The sequence below is a fragment of the Patella vulgata genome, chromosome 2 (genome assembly GCF_932274485.2).
Source record: "Patella vulgata chromosome 2, xgPatVulg1.2, whole genome shotgun sequence".
Classification (NCBI taxonomy): Eukaryota; Metazoa; Mollusca; class Gastropoda; family Patellidae; genus Patella; species Patella vulgata.
Window position 1 is genome coordinate 73,890,178 of NC_065880.2, and position 23,838 is coordinate 73,914,015.

The 23,838-nt window shown below is 34.5% G+C and overlaps 1 protein-coding gene across 1 annotated transcript in view; it reads left to right on the top strand.

Moving 5' to 3' along the window:
* The first annotated feature begins 15,242 nt into the window (after positions 1 to 15,242).
* Positions 15,243 to 23,838, top strand: part of LOC126812554 (DNA polymerase zeta catalytic subunit) — a 47,729-nt gene continuing 39,133 nt past the window's right edge. Inside the window, exons 1-8 of the mRNA XM_050539009.2 lie at positions 15,243 to 15,294; positions 16,112 to 16,217; positions 16,839 to 16,936; positions 17,695 to 17,799; positions 20,464 to 20,610; positions 21,393 to 21,636; positions 21,878 to 22,020; positions 22,267 to 22,290. Coding sequence (XP_050394966.2) covers positions 15,243 to 15,294; positions 16,112 to 16,217; positions 16,839 to 16,936; positions 17,695 to 17,799; positions 20,464 to 20,610; positions 21,393 to 21,636; positions 21,878 to 22,020; positions 22,267 to 22,290 — 919 coding nt within the window. The remainder of the gene's footprint in view (positions 15,295 to 16,111; positions 16,218 to 16,838; positions 16,937 to 17,694; positions 17,800 to 20,463; positions 20,611 to 21,392; positions 21,637 to 21,877; positions 22,021 to 22,266; positions 22,291 to 23,838) is intronic.

The following is a 23,838-nucleotide window of genomic DNA, read 5'->3' on the forward strand; positions in this document are numbered from 1 at the left end:
CTAACCATTCGGCCATCCAACCCCCCAGAGCATGGGGGGTATCAATTTTTACATCTAATAGGACACTATGATAATGTACAGTATATTGTATTTATCTACAACTAATGCACAGTGTATGATAATCAATAAAGTACTGTTTTATATCAGGTATTAAATATACACTCTGATACATACAGCTTTATATTATAAGTGGTGGGGAACTGCAATAAACATCTACATAACCGATAAGAATAACCTGCGAATAAGGCACAAACTACACAAACATTGCAATTAACACATGTGTCATATTAAGTGGGTGAATCCACAGCTGTAAGCATCCACTGCGCTGTACAATCCCGTGCTGCCAGTAACGGTAAGAAGCGTGTGTGCGGTTAACACAATGCAAACTATTTTCAACACAAACTGTTGCAAGACCTTTATACACTCGATTGTCTCTAAAATTTGACTTTTTCGCAGTTAGAAAGATTTCTCATTGATGTTCTATTCACTTGAGATTTTATTTATAAGAGGCTTAATAAAGTAAAACACATCTGAATTTACATATTGGTTAGCAGGAAAGACTTAGATGTCTAAAGACAGACCGGCAGACAATAGACTCATACATTCAATAGACCTATATAAAGACAGTTTCTAATCATAAACAATACCTTGTGTGTGTACTTTATTGTGAGAAAAAAAAATCAAGATTAACACCACACATGTAGATACAGGTAAAGTGAGATTATAATCAACTGTAGATAGTGAGCACTGACAATAAATGTTTACACTTTTAAACAAAAGCTGAATAAAATTAATGTTAAAATGTTGAGAAAATAGCAGCTCACACTTGTAAACAATATTACAGCTCACGCTTTTAAACAATACAAAGGGGGAGGGAGGTGTTGGATCATGGATGGATGAGATTGAGAGAGAGAGAGAAATGGGGTTTAACACCCACTTGACACAAACTAGGTCATTTCGGGACTAACACGGTTCAATTTTATTTCTATAATTTGCTTGCGTGTAGGGGTCTTTAGCAGTGGGAGGAAACCCAAATGGTTAGCACATGCGTGCTGTATCATGTATCATAAGGTCTGTCATTGAGTCAACTGCTGTGGATCGATTCCCCTGTTGTATGGGACAAGGAATAGAGTGGCTTGTCCAACCTCATGGGTTTTCTCGAGTTCTCCGGTTTCATCCCACTGCTAGAGACCCCTATGCGCAAGTGAATTAAGTAAATCAAATTGAACCATGTTAGTCCCAAAATGACCTAGTTTGTGTTGAGTGGACATTAAACCCCATTTCTATTTCTTTAAACAATACATAATTAATAATTAAAAGTGGAGAAGACCACAGCTTACACTTTTAAACACAGATTGAAACATTACATATTATGTTCATTGTAGACAAAATAGAGATTTCTTGGATTTTTTTTGATTGGAAAGTGGTATCGAATGTGTCTTAACTGTCCTCTTAATTTAATGATGTGACTGCCATGACTTGCCGCGAATGAATATTTTCTTGGCACTAAATTGTCTTTACAGTGGCTAAAATTCTATGCATGAAAGCTTTATTTCAACAAATCTACATGAAATCCTGCTTGTATAATGTATGTATGACATCCACTATGAAATTCAGCCATTGGTATATTGAAACATAAATGTACACACCTTTAAAACAAACAAAAAAGAAACAAATTATTGATTGTACATGTATTTGAAAGATAATGCTTAAATTATATTTCAATGATAGTCTAGCAATGGTTGCTATGGACATTTGTGTTGTTATGGTCAAATTCTGTGATTTAAAATGCCACAAGTCTACAACTTTCACTGGATATTATATACATGTAGACCTTGTTCTCAAATAACAGATGATGACATTTTCTAAAAATTAGAACACTGAATTACTGATGAGAAAAGGACTGATTTTCAGATACAGGTTTTAATAAGGATGTCAAAATGAGGATTTTTACATCACTTAAACCAAGACACGTCCAGCTCCACCCCATTAATTTCAACGTCCATTGTCTCCTCCAATTGCTGCCCATACACAATCCAACAAAGTACTGTGTTTAGTTTCAGTTGTACTGTGTAATATACAACCCAACAATTGTACTCTGTAATGTACAACAACCCAACAACAAATGTATAACCCAAAAATTGTACTCCATGTTAGGACTAACTAGAAATCCGCCAGATCTCTTCAAGTTTGGGAATGTGACCTCAAAGATTTGTTGAAGAGAATCCTGTCATCAACCTCTCAAAGACAATAAACTGTCGCCCAATTATTATCTATTCAGATGATGTATTGTATAAGTGTCATATTACACTGCTCTATATTTAGAATGTAAAAGCTTGGAATCAGGTTCTAAGAGAATAAGAAAAACTAATCAAATTAAACATAGAAATAAACAAATTTAATAACAATTTAATATACATCGAATAAAAAAAATTTTGATTCAAATATTACATAATGTAATAATAATAAATAAGCTTATTCTATAACTAGATGCAAATACAAGCAAATATCATTGAATACGGCCATTGAATAACCTATAGTTGTATTCAATGGCCATTGAATAACCTATAGTTGTACTACTTTTGTCCAGAATGACGTCACTTACAGAACTACGTCAAACTGTAATGACGTCACAACTAGGCAACCACAATTTTTGTAAAAAAGAAAGAAAAAAGGGCGGAACCTATGATGAATTTTAACGTTAGTGGTAATGATTTTTTTATGATAATTTAGATAGTACAGTGTATTTTGAGATTTGCATGTAGTTATAGAATAAAAACAGAACTCGAGTGTATCCCTGCCGCATTCAACTCGCTATCGCTCGTGGAATACTTGCGCAGGGATACACTCTCTTGAACCATTGAATAACCCGAGCGGTATTCAATAGTCATTGAGTTCTATCTATTTATTAATTAGATGTAATATCTACAGCACCTTGTCTAAGCCAGGGTATAAAATATCTTACACTGTTTTACTCATATACTTTGACATTGACCAATTTGATGTTAACCAATTAAATGATTTTGGAACTTTTTCCTGGGGAGATTAATATTCATAAGTAAAACAAGGGTTGTTGAGCACATTATGATTGTATAACTCTTGCCAATTATATATTTATTTTCATAGAAAGGGTTCAATATCCTTTGAGTCCCTTGTTACAAATGGCGCTGAAAGGCATTCGTGTACCAATGGTAAAATGTTTATTTTGTCTTACAATTTGGATATCATAAGCATAGGCCTATCTTTTTCCAGTAAAATCACAACATCAATGTCCATTTAAATTGACAAATAATTTGTGTTTTCAATGCCGGAAGACGGTGGATAATATTGAGTTAAAGACTTAGCTACTTTGATATACAGTGTGAGTGTGAATTTCAATATAAAATATATTTGAAAAGGGCGACTATGCAAGAGATGGACACAGAACAAGATAAAAAATGTGTTTTTCGTACAATCAGGTGTCATAATCCAGGCAGACACAGTCTGAAGTATCGACAGGAACTCAGAACTTTAGGATATGAACATATAACCGGACAAGCTAAAAAAAAGTGATTTCTTGTACAATAGGAGGTCACAAGACTAGAGGTTAGGTCCGATATGCATTGAACATCAAACCAAGATCTTTGGTACATAAACATATATTAGGTTTTTTTCAAAATTGGATATAAATCGCTAGAGGGACCACAACCTTTAATCCAGTTATCACAAAATTCAAACTCGGGGTGTAACGGTGATATATTTAAACGGTTTTTAAAATCAGATATAAACCTGTGATTTCTAGAGGGTCCAAAAGCAAAAAAAACCAACAAAATTTTTGGTAGAACCAGGGTCCATAATCCAGGAGGTTACGGACCGATATGTTCGAATATGGAAAGAAACCAAATTCCGTGGAATATAGACATATATTTTAAGTTTAATCAAAATCGGATAAAAAAAATTGTGACCTCTACATTGTCCACAACCTTGGTATTAGGGCGAAATGGTGATATGTTTGAACAGCTTTTAAAATTGGATAAAATGCCAATATCGAAAGGAGCCGCATGTCCACAAATAAATTGTGGACTGACAGGGGCGACTCAATACACGTCCACTTGAAAATGTGGGTGTACAAAAATAGCTCAGCATGATAAAACTTGGTTTTTGGAAGACTAAACAACTGATTTCCCAGAAATGATATCAAAGACTATATAAAATGAGCTTTTTATTTTAAAAATTAAAATGTTGTCATTTGATAGTCCCAACTGCCGTATTATAGTTGTCAACGTTTACGTAATTTATATCAGGGCAACATTGCTAATCAAAACCCACATGTTGTTTAGATCAGCATACCAAGCAATTAAAATCAGTGAATCGGACCAAACCCAAACATCCAAAATTTAGCTCTTTTTCCTAGTTAGTCCTAGCACTGTACTCTGTAATGTACAACTCAACAATTGTACTGTGTAATGTATCAACCAACAATTTCACTATGCTATGTACATGTACAACCGAACAATCGTACTGTGTAATGTACCGGTACCAGTATTTATTATATTTCAGATGTCTCTGTTAATTATGATGAATATATTTGGTGAATAACAATCGGCGATGTTCTCTGTAAGAATAGTGACAACAGACCACTACCTAGCTACACCTATACCGGGTCTGGATGTCACTCGATCGGAATTCCGTGGGACAGAAGTCAAGAAAGTGCCTGTTCTGAGAATATTTGGAGCCACACCAGCAGGTAAATACTATAATAGATTTATTTTTTTTATCAAGAACAGAGGGCAGGGTCTAGTTGTTTGGATGGGATGAAAAACGAGATCCCATTTACAATAAAGGGAATTTTCATGACTTAACGGGGGTGATGTCATTAAGAAAAAAATCCCAGTGTTTGTTAGTGCTGATTTTAAGAAAATGTTTACCCGTTGGATGCTTGAAACTCGCTATTGGGACGAAAATTCTTTGACTCAAATCTCTGATTTAAATTCTATAAATGTGTCTATTTGCACCAATTATTACTGCCTACCTTTAAATATTCGATAATATTTATCCATTTTTGTAAAGAAAATCCATGAATTATTTATTTTATCAAAAAGCAAATGTATTTCTATCCAGTTTGTTGAAACACAATATGTAACATGACCACCCTTCTCTTTGATCTGCTATGTGGTCAAGAGATGATAAAAAGTTTCCATGTGCACAGTGATTACCCAATGTTTACATTGTGGCTATTTCGGATAGCCTCGTTTATCTGCTATATTCTGTTATGCCTTGGTTAATTGAGTGTAATACATTTTGTGCGTTCTGACGTAATGTAGCCATGTTTGTCACCAGACACTTTATGGTAACATATTTAGAGCTCTGGTTAATCCCGATTGATTTTGTTACATAGTAATGTACTGGTTGTTGATCGGACTGTTAAGCAGTCATAATTTGGGACAGAAATTTGCGCTGAGTATGGCAGTGTTTGAGTGGGATTAGGTCTAATCAAACGAAACACTGCTAGAAATATGACTTTTATCAGCATTGTCATGTGACTTGATTGTCATTAGGTGTTGTCCATTTACCATAAATATAGAAGCCTAAGTAAATTCTTGGATTATCTGCTGCCAACTTTTTTTTCTGTCGATTAGTCACAGAGTCTACTGAACATTAAATTTTCTCAATGCTCGGGGGGTTGGATGGCCGAATGGTTAGCACGTGCACGCTGTATCATAAAGCCTGTCATTGAGTCAACTGGCGTGGTTTCGAATCGCCGGTTGTACTTGACAAGGAGTGGGGTCACCTGTCCAACCGCGTGGGTTTTCTCCGGGTCCTCCGGTTTCCTCCCACTGCTAAAGACCCCTATGCGCAAGCGAATTATTGAAATCAAACTAAACCATATGTTAGTCCCGAAATGACCTAGTTTGTGAGTGGACGTTAAACTCATTTCTCACTCTCTCTCTTTCTCAATGCTCAGATCAACACATAAGAAGCTCTCCTTACGTTATTTAAGGAGACATGCTGTCTTTTAGGGATACCCTAACATTTTTGTCTTCAGCACACCCAAGTATTTTTCTAGTATGATTGGGTGCACATCCCATTGGTGGTTTTCATGGAATCAAGTATTTTCTAGTATGATTTAGTGTCTCTACTTTCATTAAAATTGGAAATTTAAGTAACTGCCCAATAAATCATTTCCGGGAATGAATCCTGAATAAGAAACCCCTTATTCTGCTGTCATTACACAATTTATTTAAACATTAGCCACCAATACATGTACATATTAATAGGGAAAGTCAATGGATAATTTCTTTTTCTTGAAAAAATACATCAGAAATTAAATACAGATGAAAGCTAATATGCTTGCCACATTAGATGTATGAAGTACATGTACATGTCTGATCTCATAATGAAGAAAGATTTGGAGAGGAAGATAGATTTATACTTGAATTAAAGTGATGTGCAATTCAATTTAGAAAACTTGTTCAAGCAATTCACAATCTTATTGATTTTAGGGCAATGTTAAGATGTCATTGGTTTGAGTTTTGTTTTCTGTATTTTATAAAGGCGTATAACTTCTCGAATTATATTCTTCAATTTTGTAGGTCAATTGAGACCCAAACTTATATGCAATTGAGACCAATAATTATATGCAATTGAGACAGAAACGTTATATGATTAAACACTATTATAACACAGCATCGTTTTTTCTTGGATTCTGAGGATCCCTCACTCACTACTTTTTTCCTGGTCCTCCTAGCATCTATAGATCCTCTCAATAAAGCAGACTTCAAGAGATATCTTCCAGCTGACGAAAAATACAGTCTTTAACTAATTTTGTGGTCATGATCAGTGATATCTGAATTATGTTTTTACAAGGAGCAATATACAGGGACAATAAAAATAAGGTGGGTATGTGGGGGGGGGGTAGGGGCAAAATTTACATACATCATCTTCAATTTGTTACGGCACATTTTTGCCGACGTAGCTCAGCCTGTTCTCATGATCCGAGTCGGCTCAGAACAACAGGACGTTAAATCCCATTTCATTTTATTTCTTTAGCTCAGTTGTAGTTTTTACTGCTCTCACCAATCACAGAGTCTGCACATGTCCTATGTCCCAGTTGATAACCACATCACCGTATGAGATTTAATTATTTCCATTGATTTTATTGACATAAAATTGTCCATAAAGCCTTGACCGTATTTCTCAAAGTTTAAAGGAGCTAAATCGCTAATATTTTGGGCCTAGAAATTGGCACAAATGGGTCGCAACACATATAATAATGTAATATGAATTTATATAAACTGTTTTACATTCAATCGTTTCCGTTTTACTGTGAATTGTCATCAGTTATGTTCGGCGAAATACGCCAGAAGTCTCAACCGAAAGACAGTTTCTAGCGTCTGGTTATTCCAGTCAACACCGATACTATATATTGCACATGCTCTCCAAATAAGAATATGGCATCACCGTTTGACATGACTTGTGGAATATGTCTAGCCTCATTCTTTGAGCACCTTGTGTACCAATGGTAAAATGTTTATTTTGTCTTAAATATTGGATATCAGAAGCCCATCTTTTCCAGGTAAGACCACAACACCAATTCTGATTTAAATTGCAAAAAAATTTGTGTTTTCAATGTCGAAGATTTTGGATAATATTGAGTTACAGACTTAGCTACTTTAAACAATACTACTACATGTGTTTTTTGTATGGTACATGTATTGAACCATTCCAGTAAAATGTACTTTTGTATCGGCTTGGTTAAAGTGCTTTCTACCACAGATTAGCAACATGTGGCAATCTCTTGCTAAAAAGCATGTACATTATTAAATGTATGAGCATTATTAAATTCTGAAATAAAGAAACCAATTGAATTTTAGCAATTTATGGACCTGGTTTCATATGAAATTGATATGAGTGTCTTTTGAATTCTCCCTTTACCTAGTACAAAAGAAAAATATGCGACAACCCTTGTCGACTGCTTTAGGTGTATGTTTTGTTGCCTGACAGCCTATCTTTAAATAAAAGAATAAATTCTGGGAGATCACCTGGCAGTTATATGGATCAGGACAAACATACTTTTACCCTATGGCTGAAATAGTAAGACAAACCTGTGGACACGACACACAAACACTGCAATCAACAAACAACATAGTTATTTATTAATTCAAGTGATTGGGGAGGTTGGATGGCCGAATGGTTAGCACGTGCGTGCTGTATCATAAGACCTGTCATTGAGTCAACTGGCGTGGTTTCGAATCCCCGGTTGTACGTGACAAGGAGTAGGGTCACCTGTCCAACCTCGTGGGTTTTCTCGGGGTCCTCCGGTTTCCTCCCACTGCTAAAGACCCCTACGCGCAAGCGAATTATTGAAATAAAATTAATCCATACGTTAGTCCCAAAATGACCTAGTTTGTGTCGAGTGGACGTTAAACCCCATTTCTCTCTCTCTCTCTTCAAGTGATTGGATCTTATGGCCAGTCATAAGCGTCCACTGTGTACGTCACTTTTGTTAGTCAAGAAGAAATCTTTTAATGCGCTGATTGTTAATTGTGTATGTAAAAATTAAGGAAACAAGACTTTTTATTGGGTACAATGTGCGTACAAGCTTTGTTTAATAAGATTGCCAATAAACCTAATGGATGAAAGTTAATAAATAGAATCAAAGATGATTATTATGTGAGCATACAGTAAATTCCTATACGTGTAGGTATTATTGTTTATGCCTGTCTACTACTATATTTATGAACTATGAATTATTGAACCGAATCAATAAATCCATAAATTTATTATATACTCTATACAGTTGAATAAATAAGAAGTCTATTGAATTTCCTTCTTTTATATAGATTTAAAAGAAATATACACATTTAGATAATCATTTTAGTTCAATTTGAGTCATTCTGATGTCATACAGAGTTTATTTGCATTCGTTTAGTGCCATTTTGCACCAAAAATCACTAATACAATGTTTTTCTGTAAATTTATATTAAACATGCATTATGCAAGAGCTAAATCTTATTATTGCAAGTCTTAATTTAGGCTTCAGATGTTATAGAAATTATAAATTAGATCTTTATTTAAACAACAAGACCAAAATCAACTCTGTAGACCCACGGATGGCTCGGCTACAGCTCGGATTTAAATAGGATTTCACTAATTGATTAAATCAGATAAGGGGTAACCTGATGAAAATACGTCTGTTAGATCGAGGCTAAATGATAGAGTGTACTTAGCGAGGCCGCTGTAAAGCGTTTCCGTATGCCATTGAAAACTTTACTTGATAATCGAGATATGTAGGTGGAGTTAACGCCTGTCAATCAAACGATCAGCGAAGGTGAACACACAATTCGCTACCATTTCTAGGCAAATATTACAACGATGATAACTATGTTCAGAATAAAGTAATTTGACTGAATTTTTCAATATATTCTTCTTTCATCATCTACTTTTGAACTGTTATAGCAAGAATGGCCAACTCTCTATAAAAATCTCCCATAATATATCTTTAAGAGTTTTCACTAAATTATAGATTTTTGAGGGTAATGACTGTGTGATTTAAGGTAAATGTTGTTGATATAATTACAGTTGAATGAAAATTTTATAAAGAACATTTAATTGACTTGTATCTGATATGGTTTGTGTGTATTGAAAACAACCATTCAGATGATTCAAGTCCAGTTTCCAGTTGGTGGGTTTTGTATGTTTAACCCCTGCCCATTTGTTTTAAGGGGGGGGGGGGCTGGCAAGGGACAATGTAAAGTCATTTGGATGGGATAATAATAACTAACAGAATTTGTAAAATTTCCTGTCCTCCTCCAGTCATGAAGCTACATGTACATTTACTTAGATGATCCTGACACTAACCCTGGAACTTGATTGCTTAGCAGACAACTCATTTAATCAGGAAGCCGCAGTGGCTCATTGTGTTAAGTGGATGCAGCTGACAGTACCACACACAAGCAAAACCAAAAAGACAAACCTACGGACAAGATATAAACTTCACAGATGCTGCAAGCCACAAATAACAAAATATCAAACCAAATGAATGGAAGCAGGTTTGGGAGGGGTGGGGGGTGGGGGTGTGAGGCAATCTATAAATAATTATTTTAATTTTTATATAACATATGGAGCAAGAAATAAAAAAGGCTTTAGCTCATTTACATAAACAGTGGATACTGTTGTCAGAAAAGTAAGACCTTATTAAACCTCATTCATTCATTCATTCATTCATTCATTTAGTCTTGTCATGTTGGTGGTTTGAAGGAATATTATCTATACTGTTTTTTTAAGTTATAGATAAATCTACAACTACAAGTTGGTACATGCACCAGAAATGGAAAACATATATCGTTATTATATAGATGCTGTTAATAGCTTATAAAAATAAGGCTATATATACTCCTCTTTGTAGATGTAAGCCTATACTCATCGAGGATTAAAATCAATAATTCCTGCTGAAGAGACCATTAAACCTGTGTCTACATTTTATATACTATTTGACATGGTAGTTCATATCTGTGATCATTATCATAATGGTGAAGAAATAAATTGTTTGTTTATATCAGAGAGAGAAATGGGGTTTGACATCCACACGACACAAACTAGATCTTTTTGGGACAAATGTTAAACTATTTGACCATGCAACCCCTCCATGTTTATATCACTTGTAACAGTGGAGCACAAATTGTTTGTAGATATCATGCATACATGTATATTGATATTTTATGTTAATTATATATTAATTAAATTATTGCTCTTTACCCATAGAACAATTGAATATGTTGAGTTTTTGTTTAGACAAGTTATTGTTATGATAATTAAATTATCCTTAAAGTGAATACTGATAACATGTTTGTATATTTCCTGTAGATATTTATGTTAAATATATATTAATTGAATTATTGCTCTTTACTCATAGAACAATTGAATAAGTTGAGTTTTTGTTTAGACAAGTTATTATTATGATAATTAAATTATCATTACAGTGAATACTGATAACTTGTTTGTATATTTCATGTAGATATTTTATGATAAGTCCATTATTTACACTGTTGCTCTATACTGACATTACATTTACAGTTGAATAAATCAAATTTATTGGGGTTTTTAAAACATAATTTAGTTATTATGATTATTGTAATAACCAAGTTCATATCATATATACATATAGATATTTTATGGTAAATAAATTATTTAAGGGCGTTGAGCAGTCTAAAATGCACATTTTAAAGCTATCACTGTAATATTTGTTGATAAGATATGACATTTTATGTTATTTGGAGTGATGAACTACATATTAATCACCCAAAAAATACCAATTTTATTTACCATGTTCCAAACTTGGCCCAAAAGCAGAATAATAAAAGGTGCTGATGACAACAAAAGTCAAATTTTCTCATTTATGCCTTCATTGATTTTCATCAGCCTTGTAGTGTTATGATTTTAAATGTTATTGATGAACTCCATATTTCCCACACCTGTACGTGACAAGGAATAAGGTCGCCTGTCCAGTGTCCTCCCTCTGCTAAAAGATACCTACTACGCACAGGCATATTATTGAAATAAAATTTAACCATATGTTAGTCCAGTGTTGGGTGGATGTTAAACCCTATTTCTAGAACTCCAAATTTAGATTCGCATTAGCTAATCTAACAAATTTATTTTTGGTTAATAAGTAGTAAATATGTAAACAGAACTCATATGTCATAACTGCATACAAGATGCACAATACCTGACAAAACCTGATGTACCTGACAAAATAATGAAAGAGTATATGACATGTATTAATAATATCAATAAAAAAAGACAAATCTGTGCCGGACCAAATGACAGGCACCACAGGTTTTGTACCTGAAGAAGCCTGAATCTGTGCCTGACAATGTCTGTGACAGGTGCCTTATTTCTAGGCTTGAAGATACACAGACATTGTAAGCATTAAACAGTAAACGTATACATGTATATTAAATCAAGTGAATGGATAATGGGTGCCAGCTGATAAGTTTGTAACATGGATGGGAAATCTTCCTTTGTTCTTTTCATTGAATAAGCAGATTGTTTTCCCTCTAGTAGATTGGGTGGAGGTTAACCGTGCAATAACTAGACATGTTCAATGTTATTGCACACTTTTGCTGGTTTACACTAGTTTTAGTAGAAATCATATAGATAAGTGGGGTGGGTTTTATGTGCAATAACAATAAGCATGTTGAGCAGTTGTCAGTGTTAAAAGTCATTTATAGCATGCTTCATTCGTTAACAGGTTTAACCCTTCGGCCTCTGGTTAAACCTGTTAACTCATGAAAGCGTATTTTAGAGATGCATTATGTAAGAATTAGATAAAGAGCTGGATGTTCTTGTTATTATAGTTCATTGTTGTCACCTCTGTCTCTCAAACTGGAGGGCGAGTCTTGTTCGTTATTCTATGCCCTTGACTGAAGTAGCTTTTTTTTTTTTTTTTTACAGGTCAGAAAACATGTATGCATGTACATGGTGTTTTCCCATACCTGTATATCCCGTACGATGGGACGAAACCAGAAGACAGATTCATGAGACAAGTAGCAGCTAGTTTAGATAAAGCTCTCAATGTTGGAAATGGAATGGCTAAAACAAACATTCAACATGTTTTCAAGATTTCTCTTGTTTCTGGCATGTAAGTAATGAAATGAAATGAAATGGGGTTTAACGTCCTACTGTTCTGCTCGAAAAATGGGCTAATGAAGATGAGCATACACCATACAGTGTGCTATGAGGGAAATTTTGCCCGGACAGCAGCACTACAGCCTACTTTTGTATTGAATTCCAACTGTCAAGGGATCTTTTACGTGCACGGCAATGTGTACACGGGACCTCGGTTTTCCATCCCATCCGAACAACTAGACAGCTGTCTTTGTCAGGCCCTCCGTCCTGCATCACTGACAAGGGGGAACCACGCCGGGAAATCTGGATGAACTTTCTCAGCCAATACACAGGGAACGAACACCAGACCCCCAGGCTAGTGAGTCAGCGCCTTACTTACTTAGCCACGGTGACCCCGGCATGTAAGTAACTATGAATAACTGTCTTGTCATAGGGGTGACAGGTGGTTGAGACTTGAGTGGTCTAACACTGGATTAAGGGAAGTGTTGACTGGGCTGCAGGTAGAGCCTCCATTATTAAAGGGACCCCAAATTACTTCTTAGAAAAAAGTCACGTTAAGGTAGAGTTTAACTAGGGGGACATAATTAATGATTTTATGATTTTATTTGCCAGTATTATGTTTTATATGTTTGTACTAAATAAATCTATCTATACTGACATACAAATTGCATTTGTCTGAGTATGGCAGACAATGACCAGACTATGCCCCCTTTTCACCGTTGATGTAATGGCCCCCTCTGGTATATTCAGTCATTGGCCCCATGCACGATTAATCTGGTCCAGTCTAATGCATGTGCTTTAGATCATAAGGTCTGTCATTGGCATAGGATCTCATTTGTCAGAATCTCAGTCCTGTAACAATGACAAGGAAACCATGTTGGAAAATCCCTGCAGAGCTTTCTTGGCCAAAACCGGGGCTAGAACCCTAGACCTCCTGTTTAGCAAGCCAGTATTTTACTCACTGAGCCACAGTGGCTCCTGAATACCAATGATAAAAGACAAGATAATCATTTTGATATCATACATATGATTTTTATTTTCTCCAGACCTATGTATGGCTATCACCCAAAAGAAGAACTTTTTTTGAAGATTTATTTGTATAACCCAACTTCAGTTAAAAAGTAAGTGTGTACAAAACAGTCTAGACCACATCAATTTGAACTTTTGTTATTTAGGAACATCTATTTAAATTTTACTTATTATTTCCTGGACAAAGAAAAATTAATAATTTAAAATTAAAATGTACTTCCCAAAGGATTCCATTTCAGCATTTTTAAGTTTTAGAATTCTGAACCCCCAAAAATTGTTCACAGGGGCCATTTATCTATCAAGACTGCAAAGAACTAAATATTAATATGTTGTGGCCTAATTAAGAACTAATACAGTAATATGGTTTGGCCTAATTGAGAACTAAAAAAAATAATTGAGAAGTAATAAAATAATATGGTTTGGCCTAATTAAGAACTAATAAAGTAATATGGTTTGGCCTAATTGAGAACTAATAAAATAATATGGTTTGGCCTTATTGAGAACTAATAAAGTAATATGGTTTGGCCTAATTGAGAACTAATAAAGTGATATGGTTTGGTAGAACTGAGAACTAATAAATTAATATGGTTTGGCCTAACTGAGAACTAATAATATCAGACTGAACAATCCAACAGTTTACATGCTACTTCATTTTTTTATGAAAACTATCTTATGAAATGAATTGATTGATTTTTTTTTATAGAGCTGCTGATTTGCTCTTAGGTGGCGCTGTGATGAATAAATCCTTTCAACCTCATGAATCACATATACCATACCAATTACAGGTAGTTATTGTAGTTATCTATATGTATATACATTGTACTAGCATGGGCAAATTGCGTCCTTCGAAAACTGAACTCAATGAGGCGTGTACATTCCCCACAGGATTTTTGTAATTTAGTTGTCTGAAATGTCATTTTAGAGAGTTCTGCATTTATTTATACTGAAAAGTCGTTTAGGTGTTGGAAAAAATTGTGTAGTCATGTCAGTACACTGTGTAATTGGCTCTACTAGAAGTTACATGAGTGATAAGGCATATCGTGGTGATAGTTAAAATTTTGATGAAAATCAGATCGTGTTTCTTTACAGCCATATTTGTCTTGTTGAATGGCTTTCATTGAGTCAAGTGGTGTGGTTTCAATCCCACGCTTGTTCGTGACAAGGATTTGAGTCACCTGCTACTGGTTTCCTTCTACTGCTATAGAATAGACAAATGCAAATTATTGAAATATATAATTGTACCATATTTTAGTCCCGTAATAACCTAGTTTGTTTTAGCTGGGTCATCTTCTTCTGGGGCTTTACGTCTGCTTCCTCTTTGTGTGATATCACAGACACCCTCTCTGTTTGGATAATGAGCATGTTATGCTTAGACTAAACAGAAATAAACTATTTAATTGGTTTGAGACTTAGAGACACAAGAACTTTGTATCTTATTAAAGTAGAACGTTCGAACTTGTAGTAGATGTTCATTAGCTGCATGTCACGACTGAGTTTGATGAAAAACATTCTCTTCTTATGCTTGTTAAAGTTACCAATACATGAATAAAATAAATATATATATATTGATATTACAGTTATTTATTGATTTTAATCTCTATGGAATGAATTTAATTAATGTGGCTGCTGTCAAGTTCAGAAAGAACAAAGATCAAGGTAAGAGTTTGAGATTTTGTACCTGTAGCCTCCTTAACCAATAATATCTGTTTCTATATTGAATACAATATATATACAGTGCCGAATAAACCAATGACAAGACCCCTCATCTTCAGTAGAGGCTTCATCTAGCTTTAACTCTGTACATTTTATCAAGTCCTTCACGTAATACCTTGCATATTTTTCGTTAGTTTCAGTTGGCTACTGATTTAGGCTTAGTCTGCCTCAAGATAATACGGGACTGTTCATATGTGTATTAGTGGTTGAGAGCGAGAAATTCAGTAATATGTATTTACTGCATGTGTAATATCAATCAACATAGATCATTTGAGTATATAGTTTTAATGGTATAACAATACATCATTCAGGTTTTTAAACAATACAATGATGAAATGATAACTACCTGTAGTAAATGAATGCTGCTAATTTTAAAAATAGTTAAAATTCTAGTTGAGATTACTGAATTTTAAAATTAGTTAATATCCTAGTTGAGATTACTGAATTATTTAGTGTATTAGGGTTAATATCCCACTTGAAAATTCTGAATTATTTCACCTCTTATATGTCATGTGCTACCACTAATAACTAAATAAAGTTCATTTTAAGATATATTACGATATGTACATGTACAGTCTTCTACTACTAATAACTAAATAAAGTTCATTTTAAGATATTATATTACATATGTACAGCCTTTTAAGATATATTACGATATGTACAGTCTTCTACTACTAATAGCTAAATACCAATGATAAAACGGAGGAAATATACGTACATACTTTTTGTTTAATATTGATTTTTATGTGATTTATTTTAGAAGATACTTGTAGTCCGAAAGAAACAACATCACCAGACTCATTTAGTGGTCATTCTGGTCTGAGCACACCAACTCATCGTCGCTGGAAACATTCTAATATAGAGAGGTAAAAATTTATTTAATGTATTCTTATTGAAATTATGTATTTTATTTAGGTCTGTTTAGTTTACACTTCAAATCATTATTTTGTCTTGAAAATGCAGATTATTTGTGGTCTAAGGGGAGATAATAGGTAATGGAAGAGTTGTCTCCCCTAAAATTTTAACTGGCTTCTTGTTTCAAAATGTTGGGAATCACCAATATGGCAAAGGCCTTAAAAGAGTTATTTGAGAAGGCATCTAAATAATTAATGTGTAAAGAAGATTCAGATTTCATTAACATTTAATTTTGTCTTGAGAATTACTGATCAGTACATTTATAAGTCTATTATATTTCTGTCATCTGTCTGTTCGGGGTTTAATGTCTACACTAGAGCTGCCCCTGGCTGAAACTGGCTCTACGCATACAACACCTGGTAAAAGCTAGTACTAGTAGCTAAATATAAAACCCCTATTGTATTTGTTTTTTATTTTTTATTATTCTAAAAAAACAGATACATTCATGATAAGTCATGTCATTGCTGGAGGGCAGGTTCTCTATAAATATGAAAATAAAAATAATATATGATGTGATAAACTAATTATGAAAGTCATTGTAGATAACAATAAACATATGATTGGTGTTTTAGGGATTTATATTTATCGGATACAGTAGATAAACATAGCACATGTGAATTAGAAGTAGATGTTATTGCATCAGATATATTAAACAGACTAGAAGTTGATGGTAAGTATAAAACAATATTAGGGGATTGACCTTTCATGAACCAACTTTGTGGGTTAACTCCAGGTCCCTGGGTTTCCTCCCACTGCTAAAAAGTCCCCCACGTGCATGCAAATTATTGAAATAAAAATGTACCCTAGCTTGTTGTTTTGGGTTCGCAAACAATGTTGCAATGTCTTGTAACAATTTTCAATAATTTGTGATTGTGGGCTGTTCGTGTTAGTTTATAGTATTCCATACAAAATTTTATAAAGTGTATATTGTGATACATTTGACAGACTTATTGATGGGGACTATTGGAAACAACAGAAACACAAGTAACAAAGTTAGAAAGACTGTCATTTACTTCACAGCAGCTTGACAGTGTGGTGGGAGGTTGACGCCTTTATATACAATGTGTGCCTATAGTCAGGGCTCACACTGTCGGTTGGCAAAGTCGCAATTTGTGGTAAAAAAAATGAAACTGGTGATTAAAATTTGATTTTGGCAATAATTTTAACGATAAAGTTTTGGGGTACTTGCAATTCTTTTTAAGAAGTGGTGGAAAAACAATATTAAAACTCTAATGGTATTTCTTCTAGATTGACCATTACGTTGGGTGTCTAACAATTACATTTCATAATGAAGCATTTTGAAAATGTTGCAATGTGACAAGTTACAATATTCAGTTGATTGTAGGCTGTCTATGTTTATAGTATCTCTATGAATATACCAGGCAAAATCGTGTAACAAAGAAATTTAAAAATGTTAATTGTTTTCAGCTAATATTGGTACAAATCCAGGATTAGCTGCTATATGGGAAGATGAACGACAGAGAAAAAGAGATTTAGGTGAAAGCTCTCAGATAACACCACAACAATCACAAGGTCTGTAGCCATTTATACTTCATTAGACCAGTTGGTGCAGAACTATTTCATTTGCACATTGTTTTATCTTTTCCTTCGATATAGTCTGTTTTCTACAAGTAGAATAGTTTATTGTCAGGGCAGTGGCGACCGCTAATTTTGCACGAGGAGCAAGACCCTTTGGGGTGCACAGAAACCCAATATTTATATCGAGAACATGCTAGAGTCGATTTTTAGCATATTTATTGCTATTAAAAGTTGTTTGATTTTAAATGTTAATTTAGAACTACATCATCATATGGCATAAAAATATCAGAAATAGAATCAGGAAGAGGGAACAGATAAAAAAATAAAACAGATTTCTTTATAGATCTATTTTTGATTTTTGGAACAAACTACTACTATTCATTTTGTTATTCTTGTTCTCCTTAATTGGGGCGACCCACCTAAAAAAAAAAAGCCTACGGCTCCACCAATTCAAGTACAATCGACATGAAACTTGGCATGCTTATTCCTTGGATAATTGTGCATCAATTGAAAAACTTCAATTTGTGATATGACAACACAGTTCCAAGATGGCTGTGATGACGTCATGCTTGGTTCCTGGTCCATACAGTATGCTCACAATTTCCTGGTCCATAGAGTATGCTCGCAATTATGACCTTATATTACTTTATATTCCGGGGGGATCACGTGGCTAAGTGGGTAAGATGCTGGCTCGCTAGCCTGGAGGTCGGGTGTTCGATCCCTGCATTGGCCGAGAAAGTTCATCTAGATTTTCCGGCGTGGTTCCCGCCCTTGTCAGTGTTGCAGGATGGAGGGCCTGACAAGGACAGCTGTCCAGTATTTCGGCTGAGAAGAAAAACCGAAGTCCCGTGTATATATTGGAATGCACGTAAAAGATCCCTTGGCAGTTGGAATTCGATATAAGAGTAGGCGATAGTGCCGCTGCCCGGGCAAAATTTCCCTCATAGCACACTGTATGGCGTATGCCCGTCTTCATTAGCCCAGCATAGGAGCAGAACAGTAGGACGTTAAACCCCATTTTATTTCATTTCATTTATATTCCACAGAGCATGATGATGTTGTTACCTCCGATAGTGAAAATGAATTAAGACTTCGATTATTGGAAATAATTGAAAATCAGCAAGCTTTTCCGTAAGTACTATATGCATAATACTAAAGTAATAATTTTCATAACTTTCATATTTTACATGACTTAATAATATAAACTGAATAGAATCTTTGGGCTTTCTTAAGGTGGTGTCTCCCTTGTCAGGGCTTGTGTCTATGATACGAAAAACCATTCCCCTTCTGTGTACCTAAAAAAATCCTTGGCAGTTAGAATTCGAAGAAAGTGGGCAGAGTAGTCAGAATTCTTATTCTAGTCTCAAAATGACCAAAGTATTGTCCAATCTTTTTAGAATTGATATCTGTTGTTATTATTGAGACGTAGAAACCTATAGACTTTAAACAAGTTCCTTTGATTGCTTCTAGAGTTATAGCCCTTGTTTCACTTTCTACAATCTTGTGAACTCTCTAAAGACAAAAGTTATCATGCGATCTGAATGGAATGAATATGCATTTTTAAATTAGTGAAGCCTGTTGAATTTCAGCAATGATATTATACCATCTATTGCATTGTGGACTGATCAGACAACTTATATAATTAGCAGCTTTAGGTGTATGTTTCTTTGTCTGGCAAGGAGGGTAAATGAATACGAATCATCTCTTCTCAAATAAATAATTAACAATGACTATTATGTTTCAATACATCATATATTAGTCGAATGTTATACACAAATAGAAATTAAGATTGGCATGTGTTTATATTGTAATAGGGAGAGTCAATCAGAGGGAGAAGAATCCGATATATCACAAGCTGATGATGGTGGAACTCAAACAGAGGATGTTTTACAATCCTCACAGTTACCACTTCATCTTTTACACAGACAAGGTCAGGACAAACTATAAATTTAACTGTATATATTCATGGGTGTAGCGCCCATGGTATAGTATACCCACGTGAGTACACTGTACATTTTTAATACAGAACTCTCCAAAATGTACACAAGACGTGTTTATGTATCTCAAATTTTTATAAGGCAAATTACATTAGGAGGGGGGGGGTCATTAATTGTGGTTACTACAAAGTACATGCATCGGTGAGTACAGTTTTCTAATTTTATATAATGTAAATTGATTGACAGGAAAGTTCTCCTATCGGTCAGTTTCATTGACTGTCAAGGAAGACTGACAAATATAACTGAAGTGAGAGCCCGGGTATAAATTTGACATTAATGTATAGTTTAACATATAAACTTTACAATGTATACAATTTCTTCCATATTTTGTAATCAGTTTCCACCTTTCCCTTGTTGGGGGTTGTTTGTCTAGGTGGTCCAACGCACGCACTTTAGATCATAAGATCCGTCATTGGTTTTGATTCCACACTTGGGTATTCTATGTGTCCTCTGTTTTCCTCCGACTCCTAAAGAACCCTATGCGCAAGCAAATTAATGTAATAAAAGTGTATCATGTGTTAGTCCCGAAATGACATAGTTTGTGTTTAGCCTCATTTCTCTCTCTTACCTTTCCCCTGCTGAGATATTTGTAATTCAATTTATTCCTACCTATATCTGATTATGAAATCATTTGCCTGTTTACTGTATTTTCTAATTGTAGATTCTGGTAATTTGTCGTCATCACAAGATACTATAATAGTGGAAGGCGAACCTGAAGAAACTAAACCAGTTGTTAATCTAAAATCTATACAAAAAGTTTTATCATTTAGTCAAAGTTTTAGCCAACAATCATCAGCATCTCAGACAGGTAGGTTATAAAATATACATGATGGATATCAAAAATTTAATCTTATAGATTATACACTCGTTTATGGTGATTAACAAATTATACTCTTGATTATTTACAAATTATACTCTGGTTATTTACAAATTATAATCTGGTTATTTACCAATTATACTTTGGTTATTAACAAATTAAACACTGATTATTAACAAATTATACTCTGTTTATTTTCAAATTATTCTCTGTTTATTATTACAGACTGATATATTAAATTTAATCTTATTAGAAAATTATACTCTGATAATTAACAAATTAAACTCTAATAATTAACCAACTATACTCTGTTAATTAACCAACTATACTCTGATAATTTACAAATTATACTCTGATAATTTACAAATTATACTCTGATAATTTACAAATTATACTCTGATAATTTACAAATTATACTCTTTATTATTTACAAATTATACTGGATACACCGAAAATAGCTATACAAACTTACTCTGTTGAAATATGGTATAATAGTATCACTATTTAATTGCCGAGATCAAAATGAAACATTTGCTGAACTGAAGTATTGGAGAATATAGGAGACGGTCTCATTATTTCAATTACGTCTTTCTTGTAAATCATTGTTTTGTTTTCCATTTTGAGTGAAGTCTGTATCATTACAGGCCAGTGACTGTACAGTACAATGGACACTTAGGGTATTTCTTTACAAATAAATAACCAATGCACATACCCTTTGATAGCGATAATTGTTCTTTAAAATGAGATTGACATTTTAATTGCTATTTCTACAGAACAAGGAGATAAATCTTTGATGGATATTCTGGCTTCGTTAGCGGATGACAGTCAAGATTGTTCTCAAGAAGATGTGTCACAGATAGAAGCCCTGGAGGAGGAGGACAGTATAATGACATCTAAACCTCGCCTGCCCAATCATACATCTATTAAAGAGGATGAAGAAGAAACTATGGAGATGTCACAGATTGTGGTAGTAGAAGATGAAAATGATGATGACGTGGAAGATAAAAAGACTAAAAGGTAATCCACAGAAAGAAAAAAAGAGAATAATGTGTACACTAGACTAACCAGGTGTAAATGACTGCCATTTAATTTGGACTGCTTACATATTTCACTGAACATAAATGTAAATCAGTTTATATACATTCATATTACATTAATATTTGCTTTTCAACCTATTTCCATCTGTTTTAAGATTGCATAGAATAGAACTATCCCTTTCTTTTACAATAATTTATAATTGAACAAATTCTTTTAACAGTAAAGACAGAGAAAACTTTGATCTACAAGGTATGGATGATTCTTGGACAGCATCGCAATGGTTCTCTGATAAGGATGATGGTGATGATGAAGACGATGATGCTAATATTCCTCAGTTTGATGGAGCATCTGATAAAAAGTCTGGTAAGTCAAACTGAATTCCATGTGAATCTTTTGCCAAAGTCAGTTTTATATCTCTGCCATGGTGCCGAAGATGTAAAAAAGCATGCATTTTAATAGTTCTTTGTTTCACATCAGGATTTTGGAATAAAATTAATCTATTGTTTTGATTCCTCTGATTCTAACATCTGAGATAATATTTACAATCCCCCAAATCCATTTATTATATTTGAACTATTTTTAATGGTTTCTCATTATTTATAATTACAGGTGACAAACCAAGAAAGAGATTGGGTACTCGTGGACCAGTAATATCCCAGCGTCTCCTCCCGAATGATATTCCACCAAATCATTATAATGTAGCACCTAATCCTTACCAGCAACAAAATCAACAATATCCTAGTCAACATAATTATCCCAGCAACAACGAATATTCTCAGTATGAAAATCCGTGGCAAACAGACTACAATACTCACAATCCATCATACTCTAATCAAAGGAGGTCATGGGAGCAGCCAAATTACACTCCCCTGCATTCTCCACCCCCAGTTCCATATCAGCCTGCTGCACAAGGGCCAACAAGTCAGTATTTTGCAGACTATGATAACCAGCAACAGATGTATCAGCAACAATCACATCAACATCAACATCAAACTCTTAATCAGCAGCAGCAGCATCACCAACAGCATAGTCAACAACACTCAAATTTAAACAATCCAAGAAGATTATCATCTAGTTCACACAACAATCTCAACAGTGCCTTTCCTCATGGCGGATTAGATTACCGTTATGAAGCTATAACTCCTCCTCCAGTTCAGCATGATCAGCAGCAACAAGCTGCGGCAGCACCACTCCAATCACCATTACGTAACATCCTCACAAACCCCTCGCTGCCTTACCAACCATCTTATTTAAATAATCGAAGCATCAGTCGATCTTCTACACACTCTACATCCTCATCTGGTTCACATCACAGTGAAACAAGCTTGATGAAAAGTGATGATAGTTTTCACAGTAACTCAACCTACCAAGTGGCCAACAACTTACATCAAAATATTCCTGAAAGATTTAACAACAGTTCTCAAATGATGGAAATGGGTACATGTCATCAGGGTCAGCAGTCATCAGGACAAAAGTACCATCAGAACATGTCCACTCATCAGCAATTCTCAAACTATAACCAGCAGCAGCAGCAACAACATCATCATCATAACAAGAGTGCAATGCTATCGCCTCAGAGTTTCTCAGAATCATTCAACAGATCTGTAAATAATAGCCAAGAAGATCTTTTTAGTGACAGTTCCAGCTTTCAAAACAGTCAAGATAATTCAACAAGTAGTGTTTTCTCAGCAATGAAGAATGTAAAAAATGAATTAAGAAGAAAGTTATCAGCTGGCAACATCCCACCATTAACCTCGCCTCCTCCGACTGTAAGTGATCTCAATACCTCTACAGCATATCGGAGTCCATTAACATCATCTTTACTAGAATCACCAGTACAGACCTACACAAGATTAAAAAATAGACACTCCTCTCAGAATATGCCATGTCCGACTTTTGTAGATTCTACAGGATTAGACTCTGTCGATGGATCTCAGAAACAGGGTACTGTTGGTGGATCGGCGCTAAATAATCTCTTTAATTTAGTATCAAATGTATCAAAAGAAAACGTCAGAGGGCTGAACCCTAAAACAACTCCAACAACAGCTTTGTCCAGGACTGTTGTTACAAACACAGCAGTGAATAGTTGGGAAAACCAATATCATCAGCAACATCATTATCAATATCAGCAACAACAACAACAGCATCACCAGCAGGGATTTCCTGTGAACCAAGATGCTT